Source organism: Eucalyptus grandis, chromosome 9 (assembly GCF_016545825.1).
Source record: "Eucalyptus grandis isolate ANBG69807.140 chromosome 9, ASM1654582v1, whole genome shotgun sequence".
NCBI lineage: Eukaryota > Viridiplantae > Streptophyta > Magnoliopsida > Myrtales > Myrtaceae > Eucalyptus > Eucalyptus grandis.
The window spans coordinates 3,789,848-3,805,715 of NC_052620.1; the positions used below are offsets into that span (position 1 = coordinate 3,789,848).

Consider the following 15,868-nt stretch of genomic DNA (forward strand, 5'->3'; position numbering starts at 1 on the left):
TATTCCTTTCGCACAGAAAAATCAAGAATGAGCGAAACGATTGATGGGTAGAGAGAGACTGCGATATTTCTTGAAGCAGAACAAGCGAAGAGATTTAGACACTCTGATACTTATAAAGGGCCATGAGAAGAACAACCATAGAGTGAAATGATAAATGAAGATAGGGATGTCGTCGGGAGTGGGGGAAGGAACAAGGAAGACTTCAAAATTTGAACTAGTCAAAGCTTGTTATTCAGATTCCCTCCTTCTTCATGCGGTTTCATCCCCTGTACTGTAATTGAATTTGCTTATAGAAGATAAAAAGCTTTTGGTCCCCACTTTCTCTGCTCTCAGCCTGAAGTTTCTCACGTTTCCTGATCTAGTGACATCACAGCATGAAATGCGTGGATTGTTGCCATAGGAATTTGCCGCGTCCATGCGATTTGGACTCCACATCAAAGTGATAAAATAGTGTGGAAAGTGAGTAAGCGCGCTCATGGGGGTCTCCATGGGAAGCTGACATATTATGAAGAGTTCTATTGTGCTGAGACCTAACACAAGACGCTTTGGTGTCATGTCGAGCATCCTCAGCTATAATATGCTTTATTGACATGCTTTTGCTATGGGCCGGCGATTTGGAGTTTGCATCGAAGTGATGAAATAGTGTAGAAAGTGAGCAAGCGTGCTTGTGGGCCTCCAAGAGAAGCTAACATATTTACCTATAAAGAATTTTATCATGCATAGCGTGGTGTCACGCCAAGCCTTCTTTACTATAATCTACTTCATCGACACATTTTTGTCACAGGCCGGCAATTCCTTAGCCATAAAATAGCCCGTTGGTGCCTAGTGAGCAAACAAAACATTGGGTTAGCCTCCCTTCTATAATTATTCCAGAAAATGATATGGCAAATAGCATACATCAATCAAATCGTACCAAACCCAGCTTAACTTGGGTATCTAGTCCATTGAGTGAAATCACAAATCACTTTAGGTTTAACAACTAGTTTCAACTTACCATGGCCTTATCAAGAGAGTGGCGTTAACTCTTGACTAGTTTATGCACAGGAGGATAACTCCGCCTTCAAGCCTAGTAGAGATATATTCATTCTATCCTAAAACTCTTAGCCTCAACCGTCTTGACGCTACTTCCACAGACTAGATATTTAACCCCTCTACATTGTGAGATAGCTAGTATAAGCACCTAGAGGGGGGTGAATAGGTGTAAAAATATTTTCTCAGATAAGAGAGCAATACTAAACAGACAATAGAAAGCAAGTTCTCTTTTCGTTAACAAAGCGAATTATGATCAAAGTAAAGCAAAGAGTAGGGAAGAGAAAATGAACACAGAAATTATAGTGGTTCGGCTTATTCCAAGCCTACATCCACTCTTCCGCACTGACAGCCCACCGGCTGGATTTCACTATAAACAAAAGAGTTGTTACAGTAAGGTTCTCCTTGATTCCACAGTGTAAATACTCTACCACACTTCCTCAAGGTTTCTCAAGAATATGGACTCTCTTTTGCGTACAAGATTTTGCTCAGAAAATGAATTGACTAAGAACAAAGAGTTTCAGACTTTGGAATTCTTCTATCGTGCACACACTTGAATAACTGGAACGTCTTCCTTATATACTCTTTTATGCCATCATACCCGTTGACACTTACCAAAGGAATTCTTCCAATATTCCCGTTGGACATAATCAATTAGGAAGATCATTTGAGCTATTTAAGGAACATGTCGATAGCCCATCAATCCTGCTCGCCCATATAATCAGGATCTCGGTTTCCATAAGTAGAACCTTCCAAGTATACTTCGCCAATCATCGGATCCTCAATCTTTGAATCAATAAAGGATTCCGTTATGTCATATCCAGCTAAGAGATCTTCTCCAGTCGATAAGGTCAAATCCTTAACGAAATATCCAGTCCTGGATAGCCCTTCTTTGACGGATTAGAAACTGTCAATGAGAATAGACTTTGAGTCTTGAGTCTGGCAGTCCGGAGGTCTTTAGACTTTAAATAGTAGAGTCTACAAATTTTCAGACTAGACTGATGGAAACGTTTTGCCAGCTTCAAAATACTCCAGGAAGATTTCTCCAACAATCTTCCATTTTTTGATGGTGACAAAACATTTCTACAGATTTAGATAACTTTGACCTGCAAAACATTACTCAAGCAAATATGGATATCTCATAAAGATAAATGGCTTATTGATAACACTAGAATGTGCAACCACAGAAAATAGGTTAGTCTTGCATATGAGTAAAGCCATCCATAAGATATCAATAGTACTTAATATAAGCAATCAATCCAAAATCCCAAATTCAATCCACAGCCAGACACAAAAGTCAAGTCAAACATCAAAACAAATCAAAAGTTCAAGGTTCAAAGTTCAAATCACATATCTCCCCATTTTTGTCATCATAAAAAAGGTTGAGATGGAATCAAGAATGCTTGGGAACACGAACAAGCTGGAAATCTCTCATTGACTAGACAATGCCTTCCAGCTTTGTCAACTCTTCCTTCAATTAAGCCGCCTCTTCACCCTTAGCATTTGCTTGAATCTGAAGAGCAAGGGCTTGGATATGATCATTCAAAGAAATTGAAGAAGCTTGACTTGCATTCTGCAAATTCTGTACTTTGCATCTCAGAGCATATATCTGACCCCGCATTTCTAAGAGAACATCAAGAATTATGCGAAAATCTACTGAATTATCAGTTTGCATACTGGCTTTTGCACGATCAGATGAAGTAAAGGTAGACGATGGCAAATCAGCATAATTACGCAGATTGTGCGATGAAACATCATGTCCCTTCTTAGGAAATTGAGAGGCATAGATGTCCTCTGGATCTGCTGGAGGAGAACGGCTGACTCCTTCACTAGTAGCAGGATATGAGGACATTCCTCTTTTCTCACGATCTCTACCTGTTTCCATGCCTTTAGGTGGAGAAGAGTGTTCCTTATGCTCTCCTTCCTCTTGATCTCCTTTTCCCTCTTCTTCTTCTTCTTCAATTCTTTCCTTCTCTGCATCTCTTTCTTCAACTTCTCTCTCCTCTGATTCTTTATCTTATGCTTCCAAATCTTCTCTTTCTCTAGTCCTTTGTTCTGAGTCTTTCTCTTGTCGTTCCGTTGATTCTAGAACAGAATGACTCAATTTCTTCAATGCCATTGCAGTAATGGTGATGTCTTCCTCATCTTCTTCATCCTCAACAATGAGAGCTCTTCTTTTCTTGGATGAAGCAACCATGGGCTTCTTCCCTTTTCTTTTTGCTGCCGAAGAGATTTGATGAGTTTTGACAGGGGTTTTCTCCTTGTATTTTTCCAACGCCTTGTTGAGTTCCTTCAGACGCATTTTAGACACCATTTTCAGTCCCACTATCTTTTGATCACAAGTTCGAACACAGAGAATCCGGGGAGGCTGGACATTCAAATGTCTGAATAACTTTGTCACAAGAGCTGGATAAGGAAGTTGACCCTTGTCCTTCACCATAGCTCTATACATGTGGAATATAATAGTGTGAGGAAGAGAGAACTTTTTCCCATTGATAGCATACATCGCCTTTGCCTCCGAGTTTGAAACATCAGTCTTTGAAGTAGATTTTGGTTTGAGGCAATTGATCACAATCTTGTGAAGCAGAATGTTGAATGCACTCATCCTCGAGTAGGAAATCTTTCCCTCTGTCCTTCTATCCTTAACAAGTTCCAATGTAACACGAGCAATAGAAACATTGATAGGTTGATATCTCCCTCTCTTAACCCCAATCACATCAGCCAACATATCTATATCCACCACATAGTCCAGATCTCTGACACTAAAAGAGAATCTATTCGCATCTAAGAAACTAAGATTCGAATAGAAGTATGTAGTGAGTTCAGCATAGGCTTCTGTAGATTCGGAACAGAACTGTTCAAGTTGAAGAAGACTGAATTTTTCCCTTAAATTAACGTTCATAGCGTCAAGGAAATCAAAATCCACACTTCTAGGGTTTATGACCCCACGCTTCAACAACTTAGAGTATAGATGCTTGTGTTCCTCCGATCGACACAAGTCTGTCCTTTTGCTCTTAACTTTTGCTACAACACCCATTCTCTGTTGAAACTGACTGTACAACTTGTCATCATCATTCCCATCTGGCTGATTCAGCCCTCCAACACGTGGATCGACTGGAATATTTTCCATTGCCTCTTCTGCCGACCCAGCAGGGGCAATTCCCAACCGTTCCATTGTGCGTAAAAAGAAGGTTTCATTTTTGAACCCTTTGTCTTTCATAAATTCATCGATGTAGTTCAAAGGAGTTCCACCCCTTTTCAAAGCACGATAAAGCTTGTAGGTAAAAGAGGGCTTCAAAGATCTTACGGGTTTTGCATCTTCAATTATTTCTTCCTTTTCTTGACGAGCAACATCCTGTGGTCTAGATGGAGAAGATGGACGCTGTTGAGAATGTTGTGGGCTCTGCTGCTGACTAGGAAACTCTTCTTCCTCGGTGAGATCAAAGTGCGTAGGCCCCTCACGCATTTGCTGCAGTCCCCTGTTCGCGATCCTCGAAGACTTCCTTTGAGACGACATCTTTCACAGTCTTTGAAAGATTCCAAACTTGACTTTCCCAAGAAAGATGACAACTTTTCGAAGATTAAACAAGAGAAGAAGACAGAAGTGGAAGATCGATGCTTTTTAGGGTTTTTGGAGTTAAATGAAGAGGAACCAACAGTATATAGGTCAGTCGAAGAGGGGCATACAAAATGTCGTAAAGGAAAGTAAAAAGATGCCCTTTAAAAAAATAACCACCTTTTAAAAAACAATTAGATAACTGCCATTTAAAAATTAACTCCATTTTCGAAAAAGAAAGATTGCACTAATCATGGAAATTGAAAGTAGCAAAAATCAATTATGGATAGATGATTGTACCTTTTCAAGATTTAATCTGAGAGAGAATAAAATAACTTACAATCAAAAATCTTGATTATCTGAGTCTGAGAGTCTCTAGACTTTTACTTCTTCAAACCTCAAGATGTTGAGTCCGAACGAATGATTTCAAACTGATTTTTCTCCAAAGGCTTTGTAAATATATCCGCGCCTTGGTTCTTTGAGTCAACAAACTGAATCGAAACTTCTCCATTCTGAACATAATCTCTAATGAAGTGATGTCGAATCTCTATATGCTTTGCTCTTGAGTGAAGAATTGGATTCTTTGTGAGATTGATTGCGCTGGTGTTGTCATAGTTAATCTCCGTGCATGAATCTTCAATTCCAAAGTCTCTTAGCTATTGTTTTATCCATAGAATTTGTGAACAACAACTTCCAAGAGCTACATACTCTGCTTTTGCTGTAGAGAGAGCCACTGTATTTTGCTTCCTTGAAAACCAAGACACTGTCCTACTTCCAAGTAGTTGACAGGTACCCGAGGTGCTCTTTCTATCAACTCTGCATCCGACTAGATCTGCGTCTGAGTATCCCAGAAGAGTAAAGTCTCCCTTTTTAGGATACCAAAGACCAAGGCTTGAAGTTGATGCAATGTATTTGATAATACGCTTTGCAGTACTTAGATGAGATTCTTTAGGGTCTGCTTAAAATATACCACAAATACAAACACTTTGACAAAGCCGTTTTTAATTAAAAAATTACTCAACCTGTCGTACCAAGCTCGAGGTGCTTGCTTTAAACCATATAAGACATTTTTCAGTCTGAATACTGAGTCTGGTTTCCTTGGGTCTTCAAACCCAGGTGGTTGTTCCACATAGACTTCCTCATGGATAAAACCATTTAGGAAAGCACTTTTGACGTCCATTTGGAATAACCTGAAATTCTTATAACAAGCAAAAGCAAGTAATAATCTAATTGCTTCTAACCTCGCTATTGGTGCGTAAGTCTCATCATAGTCTATCCCTTCTTCTTGCGTATATCCCTTGGCCACGAGTCTTGCTTTGTTTCTTACGACCTTTCATTTCTCGTCCATCTTGTTCCTGAAAACCCATTTAGCTCCAATAATAGATTTACCTTTCGGTTTGGGAGTCAATTCCCAAACATCATTAATACTGAATTGCCTGAGTTCTTCTTGCATAGCTTCAATCCAGCTTTTATCAGATAAAACTTCTTCTATGCTTTTGGGTTCTATTTTAGAAATAAGAGCCACAGCACTAGACTCTTCGTGCCTTTTGGATCTTGTGCGAATTCCTTCATTAATGTCGCTTATAATGAGATCTTTGGGATGACTGGACTTATGCTTCCGATTCTTGGTTGATTTGTCAGGTTGATGATCACTTTATTCATTTGAATCTTCAACAATCATTTGATGCTGATCTTTCGAAGTCTGAGCTGCTTCTTGAGATTTAGACTTCGTAGAATCTAGAGCAGGTTCAGATTCTTCAAGATGAGTCTAAATAGATTCATTTTGCATAGAATCTTGGAATTTGACATTCATTGATTCCTCCACAGATTGAGTCTTCTTGTTGTAGACTCGTAGGCTTTGCTTGAGGTAGAATATCCAAGGAAGATGCCTTCTTCGATTTTTCTTCAAACTTGCCAACTCGATCATTTGCATTTTTCAATATAAAGCATTTACATCCAAACACATGAAAATATGAAACAATAGGCTTCTTTTCTTTGAATAACTCATAGGAGGTTTTTTCCAAAATAGGTCTTAGAAAAACTCTATTAATAATATAACATGCTCAGAAACCGCTTCAGCCTAAAAACGTGAAGAGATGTTACCGAAGAGATGTTACTTTCAATTAAAAGAGTTCTAGCCATTTCTTGAAGTGACCTATTCTTTCTTTCCACAACTCCGTTTTGCTCTGAAGTATATGGAAAGGAGAACACATGCTGAAAACCAGATTCATCACGAGAATTTGGTAAAATCTTAATTTTCAAATTCACCTCCATGGTCTGTTCTTATACTTGAAATAACATAGCCTTTTTCATTTTGATTTTTTTTTAGCAAACTTTTCAAAGTAAGAAAATGTTTTAGACTTACTTGTAAGGAAAAATACCCAAGTAAATCGTGAGTAGTCATCCATAATTACTAGGCAATATTTCTTACCTCCAATGCTCGAGTTCTGTTGGTCCAAAGAGATCCATATGCGTAAGCTGCAGTACACGATTAGTGGAAACTTGATTTATTGGTTTAAAGGAATTTCTTACCTGCTTTCCTAATACACATGGTGTACATAGATCAGACTTTTCGTATAACAGATTGAGTAGACCACGAACTAGCTTCTTTGTTGAAATTTTGGCTATTTGCTTCATATTGATGTGCCCAAGTTTTCTGTGCCATAAGTTCGCTTCATCTTGAATTGAGATTAGACATTGCGATTAATCTGGTTTCATGTCCAAGAGGTAGATATTTCCATGTCTTTGACCCATGAATGATTGAGTAGAATCTTTACTGGTTCCTGAACATATTCATTCTTGAAAGTTGATTTTGAAACCGGTATCGCATAGCTGACTGATATTGAGCAAATTGTAGTTGAGTCCTTCCACTAAGGAAACATTGCTGATTGTGAGCTTTCCAATCTTTACAGTTCCGAATCCCACAATTCTTCCTTTGCTATTTCCTCCAAATGAGACTTTTCCACCATTTACTTGAATGAGCTTTATGAAGCAATTTGAATCTCTTATCATATGTCTTGAGCATCCACTATCCAGATACCATTTTACCTTCTTCTTGATAGTGACCTGCATTTAAAAAGAGACTCAAACTTTCTTTGGTACCCATATTTTCTTGGGTTCATTGGTGTTAGTATGATATGCGGTTTTTGCCCATACTTTCTTAACAGGTTTCCAAACCATAGGACATTCTTTCTCAAAATGTTGAACTCTTGCACTTTGAACATCCGAGAGCATTGCGACCCACCGATTTTACAAAGACCTTTTTAAAATGATTTTTTTAAGCATCTCTTGTGGGTCTTTGCTTAATTCTTTCCTTCACTTTAGGAAAATCAATTAAATGAATGGTTTCCACAGTCATTCCTAAACCAGATTTATTGAAATAAGGTCTTTGTACTGAAAGAATTTTCTTAAGTTTCTCATATCCTATTAAAAATCTTTTGGAAATGTTTGATATGCCATTTTTAAAAAATACATTTTCTTTCGAAAGGTTGTCTTCTCTTTCTTTAAGAGTAGAAACATTTATGTCTAAACATCTCACCTTTTCTTTCAAAACATTTTCCTGTCGTTTCAGTGCAGAATTTTCCTTTTTAAGTTTGGAAATTCTTTTAAGAGAAGTCTTAAGACTAAAAAACAACTCACCAATGTATTTAGAAACTTTAATAGGGATTTTAGAGTTACTCACCTCAAATTCATTGTCTGAATCCGAGTCTGTCTCGGAGTTTGAATTTGAATCTGATTGTGCCATCAGACATATATTGGCATAATCATCATCACTTTTTTCACATTTTGTATCACTCCAAGTTTATGCTTTAAGAGCCTTTCGATACTTTTCAGCTTTTCCTTTCTTCTTCCTCAGAAGAGGACAATTAGGTCTGATGTGTCCCTTTTTCTTACATTCAAGGTAGACTACATCTCTATTTGATTCATCATCCTCAACAGACTTAGTTTGTTGCTTTTGAAAACTTTGTTTCTTTGGATTGAATCTTCCTTTTATGTTCAGCTTTTTGAATCTTCTTATCATGAGAGTAAGCTCCTTATCATCCATATCGTCTTCAGAATTTGTAACATCATAATCATCATTGGATTTTAATGCAATGGATTTCTTACCTTTAGGATCTTCGTCTTTATTGATTCGTTCCACTTCATAAGATTGAAGAGTCCCAACCAACTCATCGACAGATAGTGGCATAATTCTTTGTGTTTCCCTTATTGATGTCTTTATGTGATTCCAATCCTTGGAGAGTCCACGCAGTAGCTTGTTTACTTTCATGGGATTAGAAATTGGTTGACCTTGATTTTCAAGACCATTCATGATTTCTGTAAAACGACTAAACATGTCAGTTATAGATTCTCCTGATTTCATTTTGAAGGCTTTGTATTGACCGAGGAGGATGTTGATTCTAGTTTCTTTCACTCGATCGGTTCCTTCGTAGGTAATATGTAATCTATCCCAAACTTCTTTCGCTATAACACAAGAAGATATTTTGTTATATTTAGTAGGTGACAAAGCACAATATAAAGAATAAATTGCTTTTGCATCAAGAGCTTGTCTCTTGGTTATCTCTTCCTGAGTCATTTCACTAAACTCAACAGCTTCTTTTCCTCTCTCTGAGATAGATGCAGCTTTAGGAATGATTCCTATGTCTACAACGTCCCATTCCAGAGGATCCTTTGATCTTAGGAACGCCTTCATCTTGTTTTTCCATATGTTGTATTCCTTTCCATCAAAGTAAGGCGGTCTAGTATTGCTTTGCCCTTCTACCAGCCTTGGAGCTAACATACTAGGCATGGATCTTTAACTCTGAAGTAAAACACTTCAAACAAAGTGAGTACACATGCTCTGATACCAATTGAGATAGCTAGTATAAGCACCTAGAGGGGAGTGAATAGGTGTAAAAATATTTTCTCAAGATAAGAGAGCAATACTAAACAGACAATAGAAAGCAAGTTCTCTTTTCGTTAACAAAGCGAATTATGATCAAAGTAAAGCAGAGAGTAGGGAAGAGAAAATGAACACATAAATTATAGTGGTTCGGCTTATTCCAAGCCTACGTCCACTCTTCCGCACTGACAGCCCACCGGCTGGATTTCACTATGAACAAAAGAGTTGTTACAGTAAGGTTCTCCTTGATTCCACAGTGTAGATACTCTACCACACTTCCTCAAGGTTTCTCAAGAATATGGACTCTCTTTTGCGTACAAGATTTTGCTCGAAAATGAATTGACTAAGAACAAAGAGCTTCGAGACTTTGGAATTCTTCTATCGTGCACACACTCGAACAACTGGAACGTCTTCCTTATATACTCATTTATGCCATCATACCCGTTGGCACTTACCAAATGAATTATTCCAATCTTCCCGTTGGACAGAATCAATTAGGAAGATCATTCAAGCTATTTAAGGAACATGTCGATAGCCCATCAATCCTGCTCGCCCATACAATTAGGATCTCGGTTTCCATAAGTAGAACCTTCCAAGTATACTTCGCCAATCATCGGATCCTCAATCTTTGAATCAATAAAGGATTTCGTTATGTCATATCCAGCCAAGAGATCTTCTCCAGTCGATAAGGTCAAATCCTTAACGAAACATCCAATCCTGGATAGCCCTTCTTCGACGGATTAGAAATTGTCAATAAGAATAGACTTTGAGTCTTGAGTCTGGCAGTCCGGAGGTCTTCAGACTTTAAATAGTAGAGTCTACAAATCTTCAGACTAGACTGATGGAAACGTTTTGCCAGCTTTGAAATACTCCAGGAAGATTTCTCCAACACATTGCTCTCTCTTTCACCCAATAATCAAAGCTCCACTCACAATGGTCACCAGTTGCTCTTTGTTTCTATACATACTTTGATTCGAACATTATTTCTTATGTAAGTTGCATTTTCTTGATCTACATTTTAGTGATTGTTATATCTTGCACTTAAGTACAAGCAAATGTCCATAGTTGAGACCTAATATGAGACTCAAACAGTCCCAAATTTTTTTAAGAACTTGGATTGCGCACAATTGCCCATGATGAGCTTAACACTAATGAAATTAGAGACATCATAATGCAAGTTACATAGTTCATGACCAAGTAAAGATTTAGGTAAATCATGATAAAGGGCATCATCATGTATAATTGCCCATGATGAGCTTAACACTAATCAAACTCTCTCTCATCTACATTCTCTTGTAGAATCTTCTGAATTTCTGAATCTGCCCACTCAAACGTTTTGATTCTGATCTGTACTCTCGGCTCAATTCTGAGGGTGGTCATAAGATTCAAAAGGCGGCCTACCTTATATTTGAAAACTGAATTTTGAACTTCCTCAAATAAGATCCAATCCTTGAGTACCAACTGTGCAACTAAGGACTCTCGACTCAGTGCATCTGTGACTTTGCTCATCTTTCTAGAGTGATACAAAATATCATAGTCTTAATCCTTAAGGAGTTCCATCCAGCGATGTTGTCTCATATTCAACTCCTTTTGAGAGAATATGTACTTGAGACTTTGATGGTTATTGAAGACCTAACGTTGTGCGAGGTATGGGCTTGAGAGAACTTGTGTTTAAATCATGGGCCATTAAGTCTGTCTTTTAGGCAATACCCATACCAATGTTTCCTTAGTGCCGAGGGGTATATCATGACAAAAATTACCGAAAGTTCAAGTACTGTATCGAATAAATTAAAAGTTCAAGGACCATATGTACATTGAGTTATAGTTTATGGACTATATTAAACAAATTAAAAGTTCATGAACCAAATTGCATATTGGGCCAATATTCAAGGAATATTTATGTCATTTTCTTCAACCTTGCTTCCTTGCCTCAAAGCTTTGTCACATAGAGCAAGAGGAATATAACCTTATGCAGGTTTTTAAACGATGCTCTTTCCAACTTATTTTGTCTATGGGTGTGTTTGGGAGTGGCTTTTCCAAGCCACTTTGGGCTCAAAAATGATATTTGGGAACTTTTATAAAGATACTTGGGGAAAAATGAACATTTGGAAGGTTAAAAGCCCAAGGCTGCCTTGGGGCTGCCTTAGGCATTCGGCCTTCTCGGAATGTTGGGGGGAGGATAAGACAAAAAAATTTCTTCCACAAATATCCTCATTAACATTTCGTTTTTCCTATTTTGTCCTCGTGACTATTCACCTTCTTCTTCGTTGAGGTTGGTCGGCGACAAGTTGGACAAAGGTCGGCGTGAGGCCGGTGTGGTCGTGGCAACCATCGGCGGCCAATCACGTGAGCTTGGCAATCCCCCCCGAGTTGCGTTGCCACGAACGTCGCTGCGAACTAGATTTGAGTTGCCAGAGGTCGCGCACGTGACCTCCGGCGACCACCTAGATCTAGGTCATAGCAAGGTCGCGTGATTGCTGCGACCCTCGACAATGCTACGACCCATATTTCGGCCATGCAACCTTCGGTGACCTAGATATGGGTCGCCAATAGCTCCGTCGGAGGACATTCTCGAGAAGGCCGAATGCCTTATCCTCCCAACATTCAGATCTGGTTACTCAAATCTGAGTAGCCGTGGGTGACGGCGAATGCCTTATCCTCCCGACAACGGACAACGATGGATGTTCCCGTGGGTGACTGTGACAACAGTGATAGAGGCATCGGTGACCAGGAGGGGGGGCAGAGGGAGAGGTTGAGGGAAGCAGCGTTGGGGTAGTAGGTGAGGGCGGTGGAGAGGTGCTCGGCATGGAAGAGGCCAAGGGACTTGCGGTGGCAGGGTCAACGGCTTGGAAGGCACAACAAATGAGGGAGAAAGACTTGTGGTCGCCGTCGGCCATCGGCCGCCTGAGGTCTTGCAACCTAGGATGTAGCCGCCGGCGATTGGTGGTCGCCTACCCTTTGCCGGTCAACTAATTTTTTTATTTATTACAAAAATCATTTGTCAATGCAAATTTCTCCAAACACTATTTTGCCTAAAAGTACTTCATAATAGACTTTTACATTACAATTTACCAAACGCAATTTGCATTTTAGAAAACTCCTTTAACTTAAAGTCCTTTGCATTTTCCCAAAGGTTTTCCCCAAAAATCCAACCAAACGCACCCTACATGTGTCGTTAATTTCGAGTATATTTGATACACTATTTTTTTTTCTTAGTATCATTTGTAAATTTACTTTTTTTCTTTAATGTTGGACGATCAAAACGTTCAACTATTGATGGATGAGACTCATTTAGTTTTCCTCATCAACTCTTTTGGGTTTACAATCTTCATTGTTTTGAAAATTTTAAAGGTAAAGCAAAAGCAACTTTGCTATTTGCATATGATGATAATGATGATGAGAAGATGCACCATTACTGATAAGGAAGGATTCTATTTACTGATGATAGAAACAAGCATAGTCAGAATCTAACCAAAATATACATAGCTTGCGTGAGGTTGAGCCACGCACGAGCTTTGTTCAATGATTAGTTTTTTATGGTGACTTTAGCAAATTTTTAGTTCTTATGTATATATTACTTATTTTGTTCTGTTTCAATTTGTATGAATCTATCAAAAAATAGATGAAAGAAAAATCATATCTTGATAAAGAATGTTTCAAATTAGTTATATATATATATATATATATATATCTTATTTAGAATACAATTATCATAAATTTTCTTTTTGTGATGCCAAAAACATCGAACTTTTTTTTCTATGAAGCCAGATTTTTGGAGTAAATGCATCACATGGATAGAAGTTTTGGGACCAAAAAAAGAAAGTTTAGGGTAAATGTATTACATTAGTATAAGTTTAGGATTTTTATTATCACAAAAAAAAATTTTAGAATAAATGTGTCAGAGTGAACATAGTTAGGATTTTTGGTGGTTTTTATCCAAAAATAAAAGAACCCATCCGACATGAAGTTGCTTAAGCTGGATAGGTTTTCAGCCTTTAGAGGGACAGTCTCCACGACAGCCCTTGAGATAATCAGACAAGTGGGAGCTCTCAATGTTTTTTTTTTTTTTTTTTTTTTTTTTTTTTTTGTTAGGACTTGCAGACGAAGTAGATCACTGTTTGCACGACCAAATCGAAGAGCACTAGCAACATCAAGTCACTTCAATAGGAACCACGTCCAAGAACACAAGGGATCCAAACAGTGCCTGAACCAGCACGGAGTCCACCAAGACACCAAGAAGACACCAAACCCATAGACCCATCGTGCCCTTTATCAGTTCCTTGCTCTTCACCATCGCCTTCCTTCCATACAAATCTTCAAGAACCGAGATCACACTCGCCAATTGGCAAATCATGGTGATATGAACAAACCCAACAACGTACAAGATCAAGAGAATGACCGCCACGGCAATCCTAAGTGCAGGGCCAACTGAAAATTGTCTCATGATGGCGACCACTCCGATCTGAAGCCCTACAGCCACAACAATGAAGAGTGCGAAGCTCCAGAGGAAAGGGACCATGAACCTCTTCCACACTGTGGGCATGACACTCATCATCTTCTTGAAAGTAATCTGCTTGGCAGCGTAGATGCAAGCCACCAGGTAGATGATAGCTGAGGTCGAAAGCAGAGAGAAGATGAAGACGGAGATGAAGGAGCCGACATTGATGAGCCAGAAATTCCAGAGCATGCGGCACAAGTCCTTGTACCTCAGGTTGTCCTTCTCAGTGTTGTCCCGCCAATCTCATACTTGATGATCTTGAAGTAGAGGAGCTGCAAGACCTCGAAGAGTGTGAGGAAGACGATGCAGAGAGGGAGGATGAGCGTGAGCGTGATCTGATCAAAGATCTTCCTTCCTTTGAGGATGATCCTGGAGCTTTCTCTGTAGACGCCGAGGAACCCAAGGAATTGTAGCTCGTGCTGGTCTTTGTCCATCGTTCCATTCGCACAGAGAAATCAAGAACGAGTGAAACGATCCATGGGTAGAGAGAGACTGCGATATTTCTTGAAGCAGAACAACCAAGCTCAATTAACTGGAACGCCACATTCAAATTCAACCAACCACAAGGGCCCTGATTATAGGACCAAATCGTTATGACACATCCCATACCGTGTCACACAATTTTGTCCTATAATCCGACACATTCAACTCAATTAATCATGCGTTCCTAGTTTTGATCTCGGCATAAAGCACGGCATACTCTTTGTTCGGTGGTCTACCGGCGTAGCCAGGCGTCGTCTCACCCCATTGAGCACAGCAACATCTCTACTAGACGGCTTTCCTGAAGGAGTGTAGGTCCAGAATCTACTTCGACCAGCTTCCCATTGTCTAGGGGCATCCCATATAGGGGTAACATACAGCTTAACAGCTCGGAACGGGTTCTCTTAACCAACACACGACCATTCAATCTCGGCCTAGGATATCGTGCATTGCACTCAAATGCCTCAATTAAAATTGTGAACCTAGCCTGTTTTCTTTGTATTAGAAATACACGGTAAAATAGTCGTGTGTGGGCACATAATCAATTCACACCAGAAAATTTGATATCTTGTAATTTAAAATCTCACTATTTTATATAGTATATAAAACAATTTTCAGTGTTAAAATCCGACACTCGAGATTTTTTGAATAAATATTAAATTTAACTATTTTTGGAATTAAATACCAAAAAATCCAATCAGCACTTAATTTGCACAAATTAACACTCAATTACATAAATTAATCACACCATTGCAATCAGCACGAAATTCCGGTCACCGGCTATCCTGATCTAATTTTTGGAAAATATTTAATAATTAAATAATTACCAAAATTAATTAAATAATTACAGTTAATTACCATAAATACTAACCTAGGCCGAAATTGCTAACTTAACCACCTAAATGGGCCAGGAAAATTCCTAAACCTGTCTAGATAAATAGCACATCCTATCTAGGCCTTAATTAATTTAATCTAACCACCTAACATACATAATTGAATAATTAAATTGCTAATTTAATCTAACTAACCATCCAATCCCTAATTAACCTAAACTAAACACCCTTTAAACGTCATTAGCCTACTAAGTAGAGTTTAGTGCATAAACTCACTGATTTAGCGCAAAAACTCGGTTCACCACCATGGCGGTGCGACGGCGGCCGAAGCCCGAACTTTCGGCAGCGTCAACGGACACTTGGACCGGGCCAAAAAGGCCTTGCAAGCCCACAGCAACTATTGGGCTTGGTCCTGGGCTTGGGCTTCAAGTGAGCTGGACCAAAGTTGGGCTGGACCAAATTCGCATGGGCTGAAGAGCTCAATTGATGGGCTGGCTTTGAGTGGCTTGACTGACTTTGCTGGCGTGGGCTAGCTTCTTGGGCTGCTGGCACGAGCGAGCTGGGTCGAACAAAGAAGTAGCAAGAGCTGC

At 39.0% G+C, this 15,868-nt stretch overlaps 1 protein-coding gene across 1 annotated transcript; it reads right to left on the bottom strand.

The window, feature by feature from the left end:
* Positions 1 to 13,617: 13,617 nt before the first annotated feature.
* Positions 13,618 to 14,154, bottom strand: LOC120288344. Its single transcript, XM_039302278.1, has one exon. The coding sequence runs from the start codon at positions 14,152 to 14,154 to the stop codon at positions 13,618 to 13,620; it is 537 nt and encodes a 178-aa protein (XP_039158212.1).
* Positions 14,155 to 15,868: the final 1,714 nt, after the last annotated feature.

What these genes read in the sequence shown, in the direction of transcription:
- LOC120288344 (XM_039302278.1), bottom strand. Translation starts at nt 14,154, where the DNA reads ATGCTCTGGAATTTCTGGCTCATCAATGTCGGCTCCTTCATCTCCGTC.